Source organism: Lissotriton helveticus, chromosome 3_1 (assembly GCF_964261635.1).
Source record: "Lissotriton helveticus chromosome 3_1, aLisHel1.1, whole genome shotgun sequence".
Lineage (NCBI taxonomy): Eukaryota > Metazoa > Chordata > Amphibia > Caudata > Salamandridae > Lissotriton > Lissotriton helveticus.
In genome coordinates, this window is record NC_136061.1 from 1,829,337,113 (window position 1) to 1,829,353,559 (window position 16,447).

The 16,447-nt window shown below is 43.5% G+C and overlaps 1 protein-coding gene across 3 annotated transcripts in view; it reads right to left on the bottom strand.

The window, feature by feature from the left end:
- Positions 1–393: 393 nt before the first annotated feature.
- Positions 394–16,447, bottom strand: part of BRSK2 (BR serine/threonine kinase 2) — a 762,518-nt gene continuing 746,464 nt past the window's right edge. For 2 of the 3 annotated variants that reach the window (XM_078682762.1, XM_078682763.1), the window contains one exon: positions 394–3,542. In XM_078682762.1, the coding sequence (XP_078538888.1) occupies positions 3,358–3,542 (185 nt within the window). In that variant the 3' untranslated portion in view covers positions 394–3,357. Of the gene's footprint in view, positions 3,591–16,447 lie in introns of all 3 variants that reach the window. The other variant, XM_078682764.1, reaches the window with a different exon arrangement.

Here is a 16,447-nt window from a genome sequence, read left to right on the forward strand (position 1 = left end):
GCAAGGCGCGACAGGCCACTTTCAATCTGCAAAAGCCAAAATGTGGAAGGCCAGGAACATCACTGTTTAAAATATTCTTAAAGCCAGTGTTCCATCCCCTTGCGCCCCTTCCTCTGTCGTGACATGGAATTATGAAACCTTTCCCGCATAATCAACCGGGAACGGTCTTGTTTGTGATACATATATGTGCATATAAATACCCAGGTCGAGAAAATAACTTAAACCGAACATCACAATAATGCCACTTGCTCATCCCTTTTACCCTCCCGCTCCCACCCCAGAAAAAACTTTATAAAAATATGTTTTGCATTCATTTTTTTAAGTTTACAATATCTTTGAGATTACATTTCCCGGGCATCCCAATACCCACCCACCCCCCACAACTACCCTCCTCATACCATCCCCTTCCTTTTACAGTAAGATGGACAATGTTTAACTGTGTCAGGAAATAAATAGCACCCCCTGGCCCTGACCCCCAACATTAAAAATAAAGAAAATAAAACACAAGTGATAAATAAGCGTTTAAATTAAATAATTATACGTCGCAAATAAATAACACTGGTATACATTCACTGAAGCACTGGGCAGCAAAAACTCAGTTGCATTCAAGGTGGTCTGGACAATGGGAAGGAGGCAGCCTGAACTCTCCTCCCCACCTTCAAGGGTGGCGGGATTTCTGTCAGAGAGGGTGTCCTGCTCCTCCACAGGCATGTGCCCAACTCGCTTCCTGCTATTGGCTGTGCACAATCCTGCCTCAGACTGAGAGGGATGTTGGGGGATCCCTATAGGCAGAAAGCAGTACTGCGATTAAATGACAAAATGGCTGCTTTGAGGTTCTGCCATTTACGTCCAGAACTAGTTCCTGCTGCTTTGCTGCTTCTGGAATGCAATTTGGCTCACCCTTTCCCTTTCATTTCCATCCAAGGTCAGAAAGGCTGCAGTCCATGTGGAAATTAGTACCCCCCCAGAAACACAATTCGACTGGGTTGTTTCACTCTCACAGGGGCATCTTTACCCCGCTCCCAGCTGGCAGAATGGTCCCATTCATGGGCACACTTCCTAACTCCCATCCTGCAGAGAGGTCTGACAAAAACAGACTGAGGACACAGCAGCATCACCCTCAACCTCTTCAGTGAGGTATAGTCCAGTTCTGTGAATTTCCATGGAGATCAAATTTGGCTGCAAGTCAATTGTATTTTTTGTTCTTTCACGGAGGATTTTTCATTTCCCTGCCAGCAGCAAAAATAACATGGAAACGAAAGAAAAGATACATCTTTGTGTTTTTTCTTTTTTACAAAAAAAAGCTCCTGGAAGAGATTGTCCATGAGAAAAAAGAGCCTCTTCTTTGTTTTCATAGTCTATGAAATTGATGCTTTAGCTTATATATTTATCATCTCAAGCACACCACAATTGTAGCCCCCATCAGCCTGCTGCACCGCATCCTTTCCCCCTTTCTTCAAAAACCAAAACTCGGAGATGACCAAGGAAATTAGACTTGGAGTGCTTCTGTTAACTGTTGTCTTGCTTTAGAAAACAAGGATCTGCCTAGTCAAACTTCCTTTTACAGTGTACTTGACATGCCCCCTTTTGACGCTTGAGAAAAGTACTGGATTGAGAACAGAGCGGTGTGAAGTCATTCATGGCATGTAGTGCTTTTCATGCTCATGTTACGATGGATCAGAGGAATTTCAGACATTGTGGTTGTTTGTGATGGGGCTGGCGACTGACTGGCACCAGAAGTTCTTTTCAGAAGAGTGTCAAGAGAAACAGCAGATGAAAAATAATTATCGCCACCCCCTTCTCGAGACAGATCATGCCCATTTAGTGCACTCATCTCGCACTGCACTGGGGAACATCAGAGAATTTAGGCTTAGATAATTTCTTAATAAAAAGAAGATTTGAGCCCTCAAAATAAGGGACATTTCGCCGCTTGGTTCCCAAACATTGACCAACTTTGTAGGAAGCTTAGAGGATGGACGATATGTACCCTTTACTCTTGACCTCAATAAGTGGAAGCTTCCCAGCAGACACCTTCAAGAAGGAACTTGTGATGGTGATGGACAGTTCTGGATTATCACAAAGGAACTTCTTTGATCTTCCTCCTGCAGGTCCTCATCTGCAGGCAATGGTGGCTTGGTGAGAACACCCATTTCACCAGAGTTGGAACATCCCTCAGGCTTTCCCCTGCCCCTAGAAAGACTTCAAGACAGTGAAAGAGGGTGTGATGGGAAGAGACATGATGTCAGAAGGGGTGATGTATGGAAGACAAAACTAAGAAAACAAGGACACAAACATGAAACACACACTTCACTCACAGGTAAGGCAGACTGAGCTATGATATATTTCCTAATAAGCTGACCCCGCTGGAAGGTTGGTAGGACTGAGATAGCCGGCTTTGTGAGGTTTGCCTGACAAACAGCTTCTTCAGGGCTGGTACTACCAGAATTCCAGAGGTCCCAGTCTCTCAACCCATTTCCAGATGTCCCTATATGCCCATCACTCTTTCCCACACAGACAACATAACTGGGAGTGAAAGAATGAGGGGCTTCTCAAGCAGACAGGATATGATTGTATCAATAAGCATAGATATGGGGACACTTTTAATCAGGGACTTTGCAAGAGTGCAAATTGTATACCTGGCAGTCAGGACCAATCCCTACCGTACCAACACCCTGGTTTTATGGCTTCACGCATGCTCCTGCTGCGGGATGTCCAAAATCTTTGCTGGACAGGAAAATTGTGGTGCATTCCAGAAATAGCGCATTGGCAAACTGTATTCACCAGTTGACTACTCAGTCACAGGACACACCCAACCCAAGAAAAATGCAAAGCCGGGCCCCTTAGGCATGCTCCGGATCATCAGCAGGCAGAAATAAGAGCAGTTAAGAACTGGATGCCTTTAACATCAAAAAAGTCTTATGGTTTTGGTGCGATTGGTTTGGGGCTTTAAAACAAATCTACTTGATCCTCCCTCTCCAGAACACTTATATCTAAGTGGGCTTGAGTGAAAGATTTTGCTGCACATGTAGGTGATGAACCCAGGGCTACGGAATCATGTGTGGCCAAAACTTTGATTACGTGCCCAGTCTCATATTAGTGCTTTAATGTTTATTTAACTATGTAGTATGCAATATATATGTATAAATAAATATATATATATACATATCAACAGTCATTCCATCATACACAACCAGTCTACCCATGGGTGGGTGGGGGTCAAGCCGTCATGCTTTTGAATCTCAGAACCTGCCCCCCCCCCTAAGGATTAATCGTTCCAGCGAGCATTTCATGTTTTGCCTCCCCTCCCCTGGGACTGCTAAATCTCATTTTGCTTTGGCTCGTTACAACATGATGCTGCTAGGGCCGCTCTGGAATGCTGATGGAAGTGGGAGCCTTTGCCTTCTCCTTGCCGCTTCCGCCGCCTGGGCACTTGGCTTCTCCTCGGTGCCCGGGCTCGTGCGGGCCTGGTTCGTTCCGCTTGCCTCCGGTTTTAGGCTTGGTGGGGCTGCCGGGCGAGTGGCCGGCCGTCCCGCTCTTCTCGTCTGAAAAAAGTTGTTTAATTACGTCAAAGAAGTTACTGACCGGACGGCCTGGGTGCAGAAAAAAAAATAAGAAGAAAAAAGAAGAAGGGGAGGAGTAAAAGAGAAAAAGGGGTGAGGGAGGCAGAGAGGGAAAAAGGAAAGAGAAACACAAATGAACCATGGGGAACTGGTCAAGGGAAGGCAACAAGATGAAAGGAAGCCGCATGCTGGGAATGTAGAGAGGTGCAGGGCAACAGGGCATAGCCATTCAATGCAGCCTTAGGGTGCGTGGCTACCATCCTCCCAGGATCATGCCAAATATGTGAATATTCAAAATGCAAACAAATCCCAGAATAATGTAATACGCGACAGTTCTATTTCATCCCTCAAAGACTGCAATAACATGCAATTTCCCTTCATTATTGTCGTAGTTAACCGCTGTCTCCATAATTCAGATGTGTCTTCAAACTAGCACCCTAGAAGTCAACATGGCAAGCTCTGCTTGAGTAAAAGGTAGAGAGAGTTATAATGCTACTTGTGAAACCATTAGTCTCCACTGATGTGCATTCTTACCAGAGGTAACTTAACTAACTGGAGCCACACTGTCGGGGGGGCAGTTGCCCATTTCCTATTCCCCTTTCTCTTTATGGCTCAGTAAATTCAGGTCATCTACCACCCAGCCCTCATATCCTGGAATCCCTACTCTTCATGAAGTAGGTGGTCTTCTTACAGTTGGTGATAGGGTGAGATCTGGTTGTTTAGAATAGATAGAAGTTAATCCAGAATACCAAATCTGCATAGGGAATATCCCCAACAGAATTTAGTTGGGGTGTTCACATATGTACAACTGCAAGAGAGTCTTCTGATGATGGACGGGTGGTTATAGAGTGAAGGTAACAGAGTGGCTTGTTAAGGAGACCTGGAGGCAAAAGGATGCAATATCAAAATGATGGCAAAGGATTTGTCAATTCTGGGTCACTAACCATCCAGGTGACCCCTACACTGACGATGTAGCTTGTTCTCCGAACAGTTATGTACAATCACACAGATTCATAGAGGTTAGCGTGGCACTCAATTGGCCTCCGTTGGCTCTAAATTTCTACCCAATTACAAAGCAATATAAGAAAATGATTCACCACAGCTTAGGAGGGAACAATCATGTTTTCATGATTTTTTACGTTAGATGTTCATAGAAAAGGAAGATTTTTACATACAAGAGGGGTTAATAGTTATGTTGCTTGGAAGCTCATTTGCCACAGTGCAATTTTGTGCTGCACCTGCAGACTTTTATAATGGTAAGTAAATCGATGCAATGTTTTGCGTCACATTATGCTATTTGCTAAATGTTAGTAAATAATTCTAACAAAGTTTCAAAGAAATGGGTAATACCATAGAGAATGATCTGCCACCCTCTTCTACCTTCTCATAGTATGGAAGGAGTCTTCAGGTAGTATCTGGGACCTTCTTACATACCTTCTGCCACTACTCCACTGTCCACAAGGGAACCTGGTTCTCTTCTATGGGACAGCTTTTCTAGTTTCTGGGACTGGAAATGTGTACATTTTCCCTTTATCGACATTGGGGCAGGTGAGGAACAGCTGGACAGAATAAACTGAATTGACAGGGTGGCCATGCCGAAACAGATCACAACGTATATCATCTAATCCTGTAGCTGATGGGAATCGTAGCTCTTAGTCTGTATGAGAAAAGCCTGACTTGGCTCCCTCGAATCCTTTGCATTGCAAGACAGAGATCAAAAATAGTAGAACACCGACTGGTGCAGCTTGAGATGCTATTTAGAGGATGGCAGAGGAATCTGTTTTATATACCCAATTGCTTTCTGATGTTGGTCCTCCTTCATACATTTTGCCACATTACAAGTCAGAGTATGGAAATTTGAGGAGCCTGTGGCACCAGAGCCACATGTACCATTCTAGTCTTTAGCTCATGCAACAATAAATTGGGCCGTGCTGTGAAAAATATGAGCACAATAAGAGCCACAATACTCCAATAAACCTCCCTCCTTCAAGCAGACCACCTTCCTCCCCCAGATGCCCTGTGAGGCATCCCCATAGCCATTAGCACCTCCTGATGGATGAAGTAGGTAATGAATTCTATAAATGGTTGGAAAGATGACATGGGTGAGGGAAGAGCAGAGGTAAAGGAGGAGAGTTGTACTTCAGTTTATGGTTGTTTCATCACTAGACATTGCTAGAGGAACTTTAAAGGAGTCATAAGAATGGCAGAGTGAATTTTCCGCCAACTGGTGCATTAAGTTGGTGAGCGCAAGCGAGAAGCAAGAAAATCGAGAGCTAGACCGCCTCCTGGCGAGATTTCTCAACATGGGTGGTCGCGGTAGGTCTATACCCCTCATGTTAAGCGGAGAAAGCTGCTGCTTGATTAGAAAATCTACTCAAGCGACAGAAAGAAGCAGAGCCCTCTGGTACGATGTGTGGTGCCGTTCATGCTGATTTTACAGTGTGGGACAAGCTCTCAACGCGAAATTTAATCAAAAGCAGTGTGACGTACTGAACTATGCTGCTCGCGGACACCAGCAGAATCTTGCAGAGTTTTTAGGTAACTCCGCGGAATTCCGCCCAGACCCACCCCTACTCATAACCTGCAGGCTGAATGGGGATCACCCAAAGAGAATACAAAGGCTGGAAGGGGGCCGATGTCTGGAATTACATTTGACTTGCAATATGAAGCATGCACTTATGAAACTGGCAGCAACATCTGCTTAGCTGCTTGCCACGATTGGAACAATTTGTGAAACTGGTATCACCTTCTGCTTAGCTGCTTGCTATGATTGGAACAATTTGTGAAACTGGTAACATTGTCTGTTTAGCTGCTTGCTACGCTTGGAACTGTTTGTGAAACTGGTAACATTGTCTGTTTAATTGCTTGCTACGCTTGGAACTATTTGTGATACTGATAGTAACATCAACTTAGCTGCTTCCTACACTTCAAACAATTTGTGAAACTGGCAGTAACATCTGCCTGGCAGCTTGCTACACTTGAAGCAATTTGTGAAACTGGTAGCAACATCTGCCTTGCAGCTTGCTACACTTGGAAACATTTGTGAAACTGGCACTAACATCTGCCTAGCAGCTTGCTACACTTGGAACAATTTGTGAAACTGGTAGCAACATCTGACTTGCAGCTTGCTACACTTGGAACAGTTTGTGAAACTGACAGTAACATCAGTCTAGCTGCTTGCTATACTTGGAACAATTTGGGTCACATCATCCTGTGTAAAAAAAAGGTGTGCCTGTGGGATCAAATTAATTAGGATATTTGCATGATATCAAAAGTACACAGCAATGGGCTGAGGGATGAGACTTGTGGAACTCCACACGCTACGGCCCAAGGTGAAGATTTGTATCAATACATGACGAAAACTTACTTTCAATCTGCTATAAAAGTAGTCATGGGGTGTAGGGATTCCCCTGAATTCCCTTTTCCCTGTTTGACTATAACAAAATGTTATGGTCAGTGGTCAAAGCTACAGAGAAGGCCAACAAGACCAAAGAAGCTGCTGTTCCTTTATCCAATTTTGTTCTTTGACTGCCCAGCCCCAATATCAATGCATACTTGTTCCCTCTTAGAGGATGGAAACGTGATTGGACTGGATCCAAAGTGCTCAGGCAGCATAGAAACAAAATCAAACAACCGGCGACATGTTTTTACATAACACTAGGGGCTTATTTCCAAGCCCCTTGCACCACGGTTGTGTCATTTTTAACGTGGGAAAAGTGACATACTAGATTTTTTTGGTACATGGGGAATCTTGCACATATAGTGAAAGATTATATTTTTATCATGGCAATAACAATGATACTTTAATCATTTTAGATTCAGTTACCAGGGGAAGCTATTGGATTTAACATTTATTCACACTTATATTTATATCAGTAAGTAGAAAAGTATTCTACAGTATTATACTGTGTTATTTTCCATATTCTTTCTAATATCTTTAATATTTGCTACAAAGAGATTCCATAGCCAGCCACAGAAACCTTTGATGGTGAAACATGCATTTTCTTGCGCTTTAATGACAGAGAGCAGTCTTACGATATGAAAAACCTCCTCAGGTGGTGTGTTTTGTATTTGTTACCTGTATGGGTTTTAAGATCTGTATGAAGTTTTTCATAAGGTTTTAGAAACTTTTAGTATTTTTGTTTGACCTGTTTCTCATAAGATCACATCTAGACTCTCTCACTGGCCTTGGCTAGGACGCTCTTAAAGCAAGGTATGACTGTAAGACTTAAACTGCAGGATTATTCATCCTGGAATATAAAAGAGAACAATTTGGAGTGCACAACAGCACAGTCTGGAGTGTATGACTCCATGTCTTGCAGCCTAATGATTGGCTGTACACTTTAGAGTGTATGAATGCATGCTTTATGGCGTGCAATGGCAGCTAAAACACGCCCTTGAGATGGGTTGAGGCTAACAGACTGACAACTAAGTGCCACTGCCTACAGCTCGCTGGGAGTGAGACACAGAAACAGACTTAGGAACAAGATGTGGTGCTGCCCATGACTGCAACTGTGGGCATTTCAAATTCAATACCTTGCATGACCATTAACTAATTGAAATGACTATAAAACTAAGATAAATGCATCAAATATTAAAGTTATTTAAAACTATGTAATATACCCCCCTGTTAAATGCTTAATTGCTGGAGCTCAGAGGAAAGGTAGGGCAGCAGAGGGAAGAATGGGGCTGTTTTCTACCAGCAGCCCAGTAGCTGGTGGTGGCAGCATGGCACCAGGGAGATAAAGTAACCAGATGGGTGTGAAATTAATCCCAGCAGAGGATTCCATCTACAGACAAAAATCAATATCCTGGCAATGCCTTTACCATTAGTTATGTTAATACAGCATTAGCCTGCTGCTTCTGATGGAAACTATCATGGCTTGACGAGGGAACAAAGTAGGGTTTTGATCACATACACCAAGGTGTCTTAAATCAGCAAATGACCAGCCCCAGAGGCCTTTATGGAGCGGCCAGATAGATGAGTGATCAATCCAGCCCTGCCCGGGTGTATGACCGCGGGTGTAGGTACACATCCAGGCGCCTTGACAAAGCTGCTCCCAGTCCTGGAAAACAATAAGGGGGGCTGTTCCACTTCATGGGGGCTATGCCACTTCAGGGGGGGCTAAGACACTTGCAGTTCAGGTCTGAAGCGTGTTACCCATTTATCGACGCACTGAACAGAAGTGGCGCTGAATGTGGGGATGGGGGAACGTAGAGAAACAAGAGCATTTTTAGGGATACCCGGCACAGAGTGTAAAAAAGGGAGAGTAGACTGGGTGAAAGGCCAGTCATGGAGAACAGAGAACCTTTCAAACTGGAGAAGCGAGTATAAAATGAGGAAGGGCAGAATCTCCTGTGGGGATGAGGGACAAAAGGTGAGAAAAAGGATCGAACAAAAAACTAATGAGTGTGTCAAACAAAGAGAGAAGGGTGAGGAGAAACCACCAAAGATGGAGATGGGGCACATGTAGTTACTACAGAGGGGCTAGAGGTAGAAAAAGGAGAAAATAAGAGCTGATGAGAGGAGACAGGGCAAAGCTGGGATGGAGAAAGGAGGGCAGGAGCTGCCGAGGAGAGAGGGCAAACACGGTCAAAGATTGTATCTCAACGTATTGTCTGACATAAATATCTGGTCCTAAATTTATAAATATTTCATTTGACTGAGTGCAGATTTTAAATTATTAACTCCAATTGGGAATAATTTTATATCAATGTTTAGGATCTGATATTGATGTCAAACGATTTACTGACTTTGATATTTTGGGGCCACAGAGATTGAAGCAAGGATGGTGGGAGCTGATAAAGCAAAAGGGGTAAAGTTGGAAAGAGGAGAGCACACAAAGGAGAGTGAAGCATAGCGGGTGGGAGCTGCTGATGGGAGAATTGAAAATAGGGAGAGCAGAACTTAGAAGGACGAGAAGGCTGGCAAAAAACACAGGGGCCTATTAGCAAGAAATAGCGATATTTATCGCTAAACGTGGTTAGCGACTTTTTTTTTATCGCTGGATATTTTAGCGGAGAAAACATGCTATTAGCAACGTTTTTCTCCATTGTGCTAAAATATCCAGCAATAGCGGCGAAATGCAAGAACATCGCTGGAAATCCAGCGATATTCTCGCATTAACGCCAAAGGGGGCTTAATTTGATAATCCACCCCCCATTGACTATACAGGTAAATCAACTTTTTAGCAGGCGTTAGTTTATAGCGATAATCGCGCTTAGCACGATTTTTTAATCGCTTCGCCTTGCTAATAGGCGATAGCTGTGTTAGCGACTGTTTTCAGTCGCTAACAGGTTGGGTACGCCCACATAGCATGTCATTAGTGATAAATATCGCTGACATGCAAAGCGGGCCCCAAACCTGTAACTAATGCCTAAAAGCTGTCGCTAACTGCTGTTAGCGACAGCTTGCTCATAGGGCAATAAAAATATTGCCGCTTTAGCGGGAAAAAGTTCAGCTAAAGCGGTGATATTGCTCTTGCTAATATGCCCTACAGTTTTTTTTTATGCCTCAAAAAATCGGGTTTGTGCAGCACATTTCCTTTCAGTGCGGATGAGTAGTTGGCAGGTTTTCTCACTCTAGGATAACCATCCTTTCAACGTTCCCATGCTGAGTGCATGAAGATGCAGGGCGGCAGATCTTTTGGTGCAAATTAGGTGCACACATTGGAATTCCTGGTACTTGACACTGTACAGAATGCAAGAAATGTATTCCTGAAACTTCAGAGAAGGACATATTCTGAGTCCCTAAAGCTGGAAGAGCCCTAGGGGACAGGCGCCCTGCTGTAGAGCCATAGCCTGCTGGTGGACCACTGACTTGACCGCAGACTTGGATACTGCCAGTGGGCTAAAATTCTACTTCTGGGCCTGCATTTTTCACTTGAATCAGTATCATCCCACAACTGCACCAGAATCCCATCATCAGAGCAACCTTCAACCATTAAGCCAGTCTAAACGCGCGTTGTACTAACGTACATCCGGCCAGTGTCCTGCTAGTATATCTGCATCACACCAATCCACCAGCAAGGATTAAGGTCCTGCCAGAATACTAGCAACACACTGCTGGACAAGCATCTGATTAGAGGACCAGAATCTCACTTTAGGACTAGCATACCACATACTGAACCAACGTACCACTGGTAGATAAGTATAACGCCAGTGGGTCAGTGAACCTACGATTGTACACGCACCTTGCCAGGGGACAAGCATCCCGATAGAGGGGCACCAGTTCTACATCAGGACCACATCTGCTCTCCAGTAGAACACTGTGCCACTGGTACATGAGCATCATACCGCTTGCCTACTGTCCTATCAGCAGATGGTACCGACCAGTAATGTTTCTGAGCTGGAGGCTTGAGCTTGGAAAAGATATTGGGTTTATCGAGGAGCAGAACTAACTGCCAGAACGGATGGACAGAAAGACACAGCAAATGGGGAAACAAACAAACAAACTAACAAAAAACAAACAAAAAGAACCAAAGAAAAGCCCAAAGCAAGTCCCGCTGGCCTGGGAGGGAGGCTTCGTGCGGGTGCAGGAGGGGGAGGCTCAGCCCGTTCCAGCGGCTCAGGTGCTCAGCAGGTTGAGAAGCCCTACAGGAGGTGAGCAGAAAAGCAGAGCTGTAAAGGGGGTGTTTCAATGTTACATCATCCACATGACAATCAAAGAGGAACAAACAATTGCTGTTGCTGGCTATGGTACACTCGTGTTCACGCAACCGGCTAACTCTGCTCCCAATCAAATGGCACTTTCCACGCATAGGCAGACTGTTCTGAAAGAACATAGGGAGTTTTACTTACAAATTAGGGCTTTTTTGGACTTGCAGGGGCTTCAGACTCAGTCACATGTCAAACTTCCCAAGAGGTTCTAGTTTTGGCCAGCCCACAAGACTTGAGTCTCCTTCCATGAGTGATCCACTGATTACTGGGGGCCTGGCATAGGGGTACATACAGCACTCGAGACGCGAAGCATTAGGGTTTTTGTTCTAATGTTTATTGTTACTCAAGATAGCATTCCCATATTTCTCCAGACATCCCCTACTTCTAAATGGACAGCCCCTGACTTCACTAGGAATTGCACGTGTGGGGTGGCTCACCATGTTTGTGGCAGCACGATCTTCGCAAGTGAAGTCCCAGTCCGTCCTCCCATGCACCCATGCCAGCACAGGCAGAGGTTCCTTTTTACTACACATGCACACACAAAGAGCATGCTTTATTTTCAGTGATGCATGCAGGCTAGCCAAGGCAGTGCTTTTCCTTAGACCCATGAGCATAAATAGTACATAGAATTTTTGTGAATGTGCAATAGCAAAGAAAGTGTGTTTTTCTCGGTGCTCTCTGTGGCAGGGCAAAGAACTTCTTGTTGCAGGGAAGAGCTTGCACTCTCTTCCACAATGTCCCTAGACAGGCGAACTGTCAATGCCCTCTTTTTGTTGCATACACATGTCTAAAGGTGACTGCCCACTACCTGTGAGTACTGCTACCTTTATTTATGGTGCGAGGTAGCAGAGACAAGACTCTATATCACTCAATAATATGCGCATGAGCAAATCAGGTAAGTTTTCCATTGTGGGTCATGTATACACCCACAGAAATCAAATTGTTGTTTTGTTGAACTTTGCCTCAGGTATATGGTTCTTCTCTGCTTGTGTGCATGCTGGCAGGGATTGCAAATTCTTTTATGTTTCGCAAATCTCCACAAGTCTATGTATAGCACCATACATGACATTATATACCACAAGAGAAATAGCTCACAGTAGATACTAGTTAAAAGCAGAAAAGATCACACTTCTTATACCATTAGAAACCTCAGTCACAGCAAGTGCCACAGAAAGTTATTGCGCAATACATAGCACACCTTCTGAAACCTGTGGTATCCTTATAGCACCTATTACCCAATTAATATTAGCCATATCCAGTTTCTCAAACTTTAACAACTTTTGCAAAGTGGAGGATAAAACATTACAGCATTTGTGGCTTTAGAGGCCACTGTGGTCAGCAGGTGGTGAACCTATGGATGCCAATTTTCACATGATGCTCACATAAAGTATGAGCGCAATTTAAATATTCAAAACACCAGGTACAAACTCGCTGCCAACGTAACAATTTTAAGGAAAGTCTCTTTTTTCCATATATGGGGGAAAAGGAAGGAACCCTATTTTTTTTTAAAGAACCCTCACTCACCAACCTAGTTCGTGACATGCTTCCCCATTGAGTTCCCATCCTGGATGCCAAATGCCTCCTGGGTGTGCTTCGACACCTGATTTACTGTGAAGCTGGTTTTTTTAGCAGAGTGAGAAAAGTGCAAGTGATTTAAAATTGACTCAAGGCCATCCACCAGTTCAGGTACTTTAAGAAGGGTGGTCCTGGGCAAGTTTAACAGTGAGGGATGTCTTCAAGACTACAATGGTCCTTTGCATCCCTTTTTCATATGGTCAACATGTTTCAGCCATTTACCGCTAAGTGCCCAAAAGAGTCAATATGGCTTTCATCAGGACCAAAATCTGTGATGCGCATGCACCCTAAGACATGCGCTGCAAACTTGTTTTTCAAAGATACACACGATGGATCACCTCCTGCAACTGTTTCTTTTGAGTTAAGATTAAAATACATGAAAAGAGACACCTGTAGTTATGTTGGTAGCACGTTTTCAATTGAAACACAGCGAACAATAGCATAAGTCCAGGCAGGGAAAGAAAAGGGCATGCATTATGACCCACACATGCTGGAACCTCCAGCAAACATTAATATTATACCACTGCATACAGAATTATGCTGTGGCTCTATTGCAAGCTGTGCACAATATAGTGATGGTGACAGCGCAATATTTTTTAGTTAGATAACATCTGAATCAAGGCTAATGTGACACTTGTGTACATAGTTAAATACATAAATAATATGTTTTGACCCATTTGTTGTACAGTCGTCTTTACTACATGGTGGCTCCCAGGGGGTGGACCCTATTGTCACACTCTAATATCACCAATCTGAAGACTTAGATTAGTTTAAAAGCATCCATAGTATGGTAGGCATGGTCTGTATCCCCCCCTTATTTTCCTCACTTATTTCGTCAAGGCATCTCACCCTTTGATACACTTCCATTGTATCCTCTCGAGCCCCGTATCTTACTGTGAGTGGCTTACAGCTGGTATTAAATACTTCCCATCTGCCGATTCATAGCACCTCCGGGACCAACTGCGTCTGCTGATAAGTCCCAGGGATTTCCCAGAATGTCTGGCAGGTGGGGAATAGCCTTGATGTGATTGGATACCTCTGAAAGAGACTTCCTATATGAAATGTGGCTTCATGAATTATATACTGTTGTTTTTGTATTCCTTTGCCGTGCGTATTGGCCCAATGTAGTTATGAACACCCATACATGATAATACGGCCGCATGGTTGAGTGACAATGTGTACTGCATCTCTACGCCACCTCCTCAAAGGGGTGGAGGAGATCCTGCCCCACCCCTTTTGCGCATGTGGCAAAATTGTGTAAACTTAAATCTGCTTGTAAAATCAAAACAGGGGCATTTTGTTGCAACCTGCTACCCACAGTGACACCAGTGTCCCTTTGTCATATGTAGCAACATACAACACTAACTCTAATCAGATAAAAAAGATAGGGAATGAGCATTGGAAAACTGAACTGGGAGAAGCTCCTATTTTCATTCAGAAAGGCACAGAGCCAAAAGGACAGTCTGCTGTCAACATGGCCAACAAATAAAACTATTCCTACAAAAACCACTGTCCTCAAAAGCTGGGGCCGACAAGGAGTAGTGGGCTACTATGCATGCAGAAATTGCAGTGTCTGCTATTTACGAGTACTACGAAGGCACTCAACTTGGAACCAGGAAAGACATGTACACTAAGGAAACACCCCAATTGGAATTCTACCAAAATTGTATACCTCATTACCTGCCTATGCAAACTATGGTATATAGGAATGACCACCAGAAAAGTTAAAACGCGGATCGTCGAACATAGCAGCAACATTAGTTGCAAGACATACACAACGAACATGACAGACCATTTACTGAAGACCAGTTATACAACAAATGACATGAGATGAGAGGTCATTGAACAGATTGAACAACCTGCCAGGAATACAGAGGGACTGCTACTGGAAAAAGAACAACAGTGGATTTGCCGCAAGTCCACTAAAAAAACTGGATTCAATGACGATAGAGCAAGGAACACTGTACTTCAACAACGATGAGCTTTGATGAACACATACTAAAATGTAACAGCCCCAGCACATCAGAAGTATACTGAATATATATTATATATACAGGCTGATGGTGTTAGTATGTAATGTTCCCCTTTCAAGCTGCCGCCTGACAGACAGTATCCTGGTAACAAGTCACTATGTAATTATCAGAGATATGTTTTGCTCGGGACTTAAGGGATACAAATTTACTGAAAATAACTTCCACAAATAAAACCCTTCCCAATATCTTGCTAGGTTTATGGGACATCACACAAATACTATCCATCCATCATACAAAGTAGATACTTAAGGGTCTATGTAAAAAAATGGGGTTCTCCCCTCTGACTCGAAGAGTACACCCCTTATATCTACTATACATAAGGAGACTACAGAACAGGTGCAATACTGGTTCAAAACAAGCCAAATCATCCCACTGTACAGTGGGCTCTCTCTCAAGACCTTGGTATAGGTATATATGAACGCAGGTACTCACATGACACATCCACCATTATACTATTTGAATGAAGTGGTCAAGACGTCACAAGGATTTTCCAAGCAGATTTAAGTTTATGTTAATTTCGCTATATGTGCAAACTGGGTAGAGCAGTATCTCCCCCATCCCTTTGAGGATGTGTCATAGAAATGCAGTACAAGTTATCACTCAACCGCACGGCCGTACTGTCATGTACGGTTGTTATTAACTAGATTGGCTCAATACACATGATGAAAGAATACGAGAATGATGTCATGTAATTCATGAAGCTGCATTTCATATAGGAAGTCTTTTTCAGAGGCATCCAATCATATCAAGGGCATTCCCTACCTGTCAGACATTTGGGGAAATCCATGGTACCTATTAGACAGAGAGCTGAATTAGTGTGTCCCCGGAAGTGCAGTGAATCACTTGATGGAGAACCTTTATTGCTGGCTGTAAGACACTCACAGTAAGATATGGGGCTCAAGGGGAGACAAAGAAGATGTATCAAAGAATGAAATGCCTTGACGAAATAAGTTAGGAAAATGTGGGTGGGGGGGCAGCACAGACCACGCGTACCATAGTATGGATGCTTTTAAGCTAATATAAGTCTTCATATTGATGATATTGCAGTGTGACAATAGGGTCCACCCTCTCGGAGCCACCATGTTGCAAAGAAAACTGACAACAATTGGATCAAAAGATTTTATTCATGTATTTACCTATGTACACAAGTGTGACACAAGCCTTCATTCATGTAGTTATGTAACCTAAAATATTGCGCAGTCACCACCATTGTACTGGGTATGGCTTGCGAATGAGCCAGAGCATGATTCAATATGCAGGGGTATACTATTATTGTTTGCAGAAGATTCCAACATTTGTGGGACATAATGCATGCCCTTTTTATGCTCAGCCTAGGCTTATGCTATTTTTCCCTGTGTTTTAACTGAAAGAATGCTACCAACATAACTACAAGTGTCTCTCTTCTTATATTTCATTCTTTATTCAACAGAAACAGTTACAGGAGGTGATTCATTGTGTGTAAGTTTGAAAAACAAACTTGCCGCGCATGTCTTAGGGTGCATGCACATCACAGATTTTGGTCCTTCCGAAAGCCATATTGATCCTTATAGGCACTCAGTGGTAAATGGCTGAAACATGTTGACCAGATGAAAAAGGGATGCACAGCACCATTTTACTCTT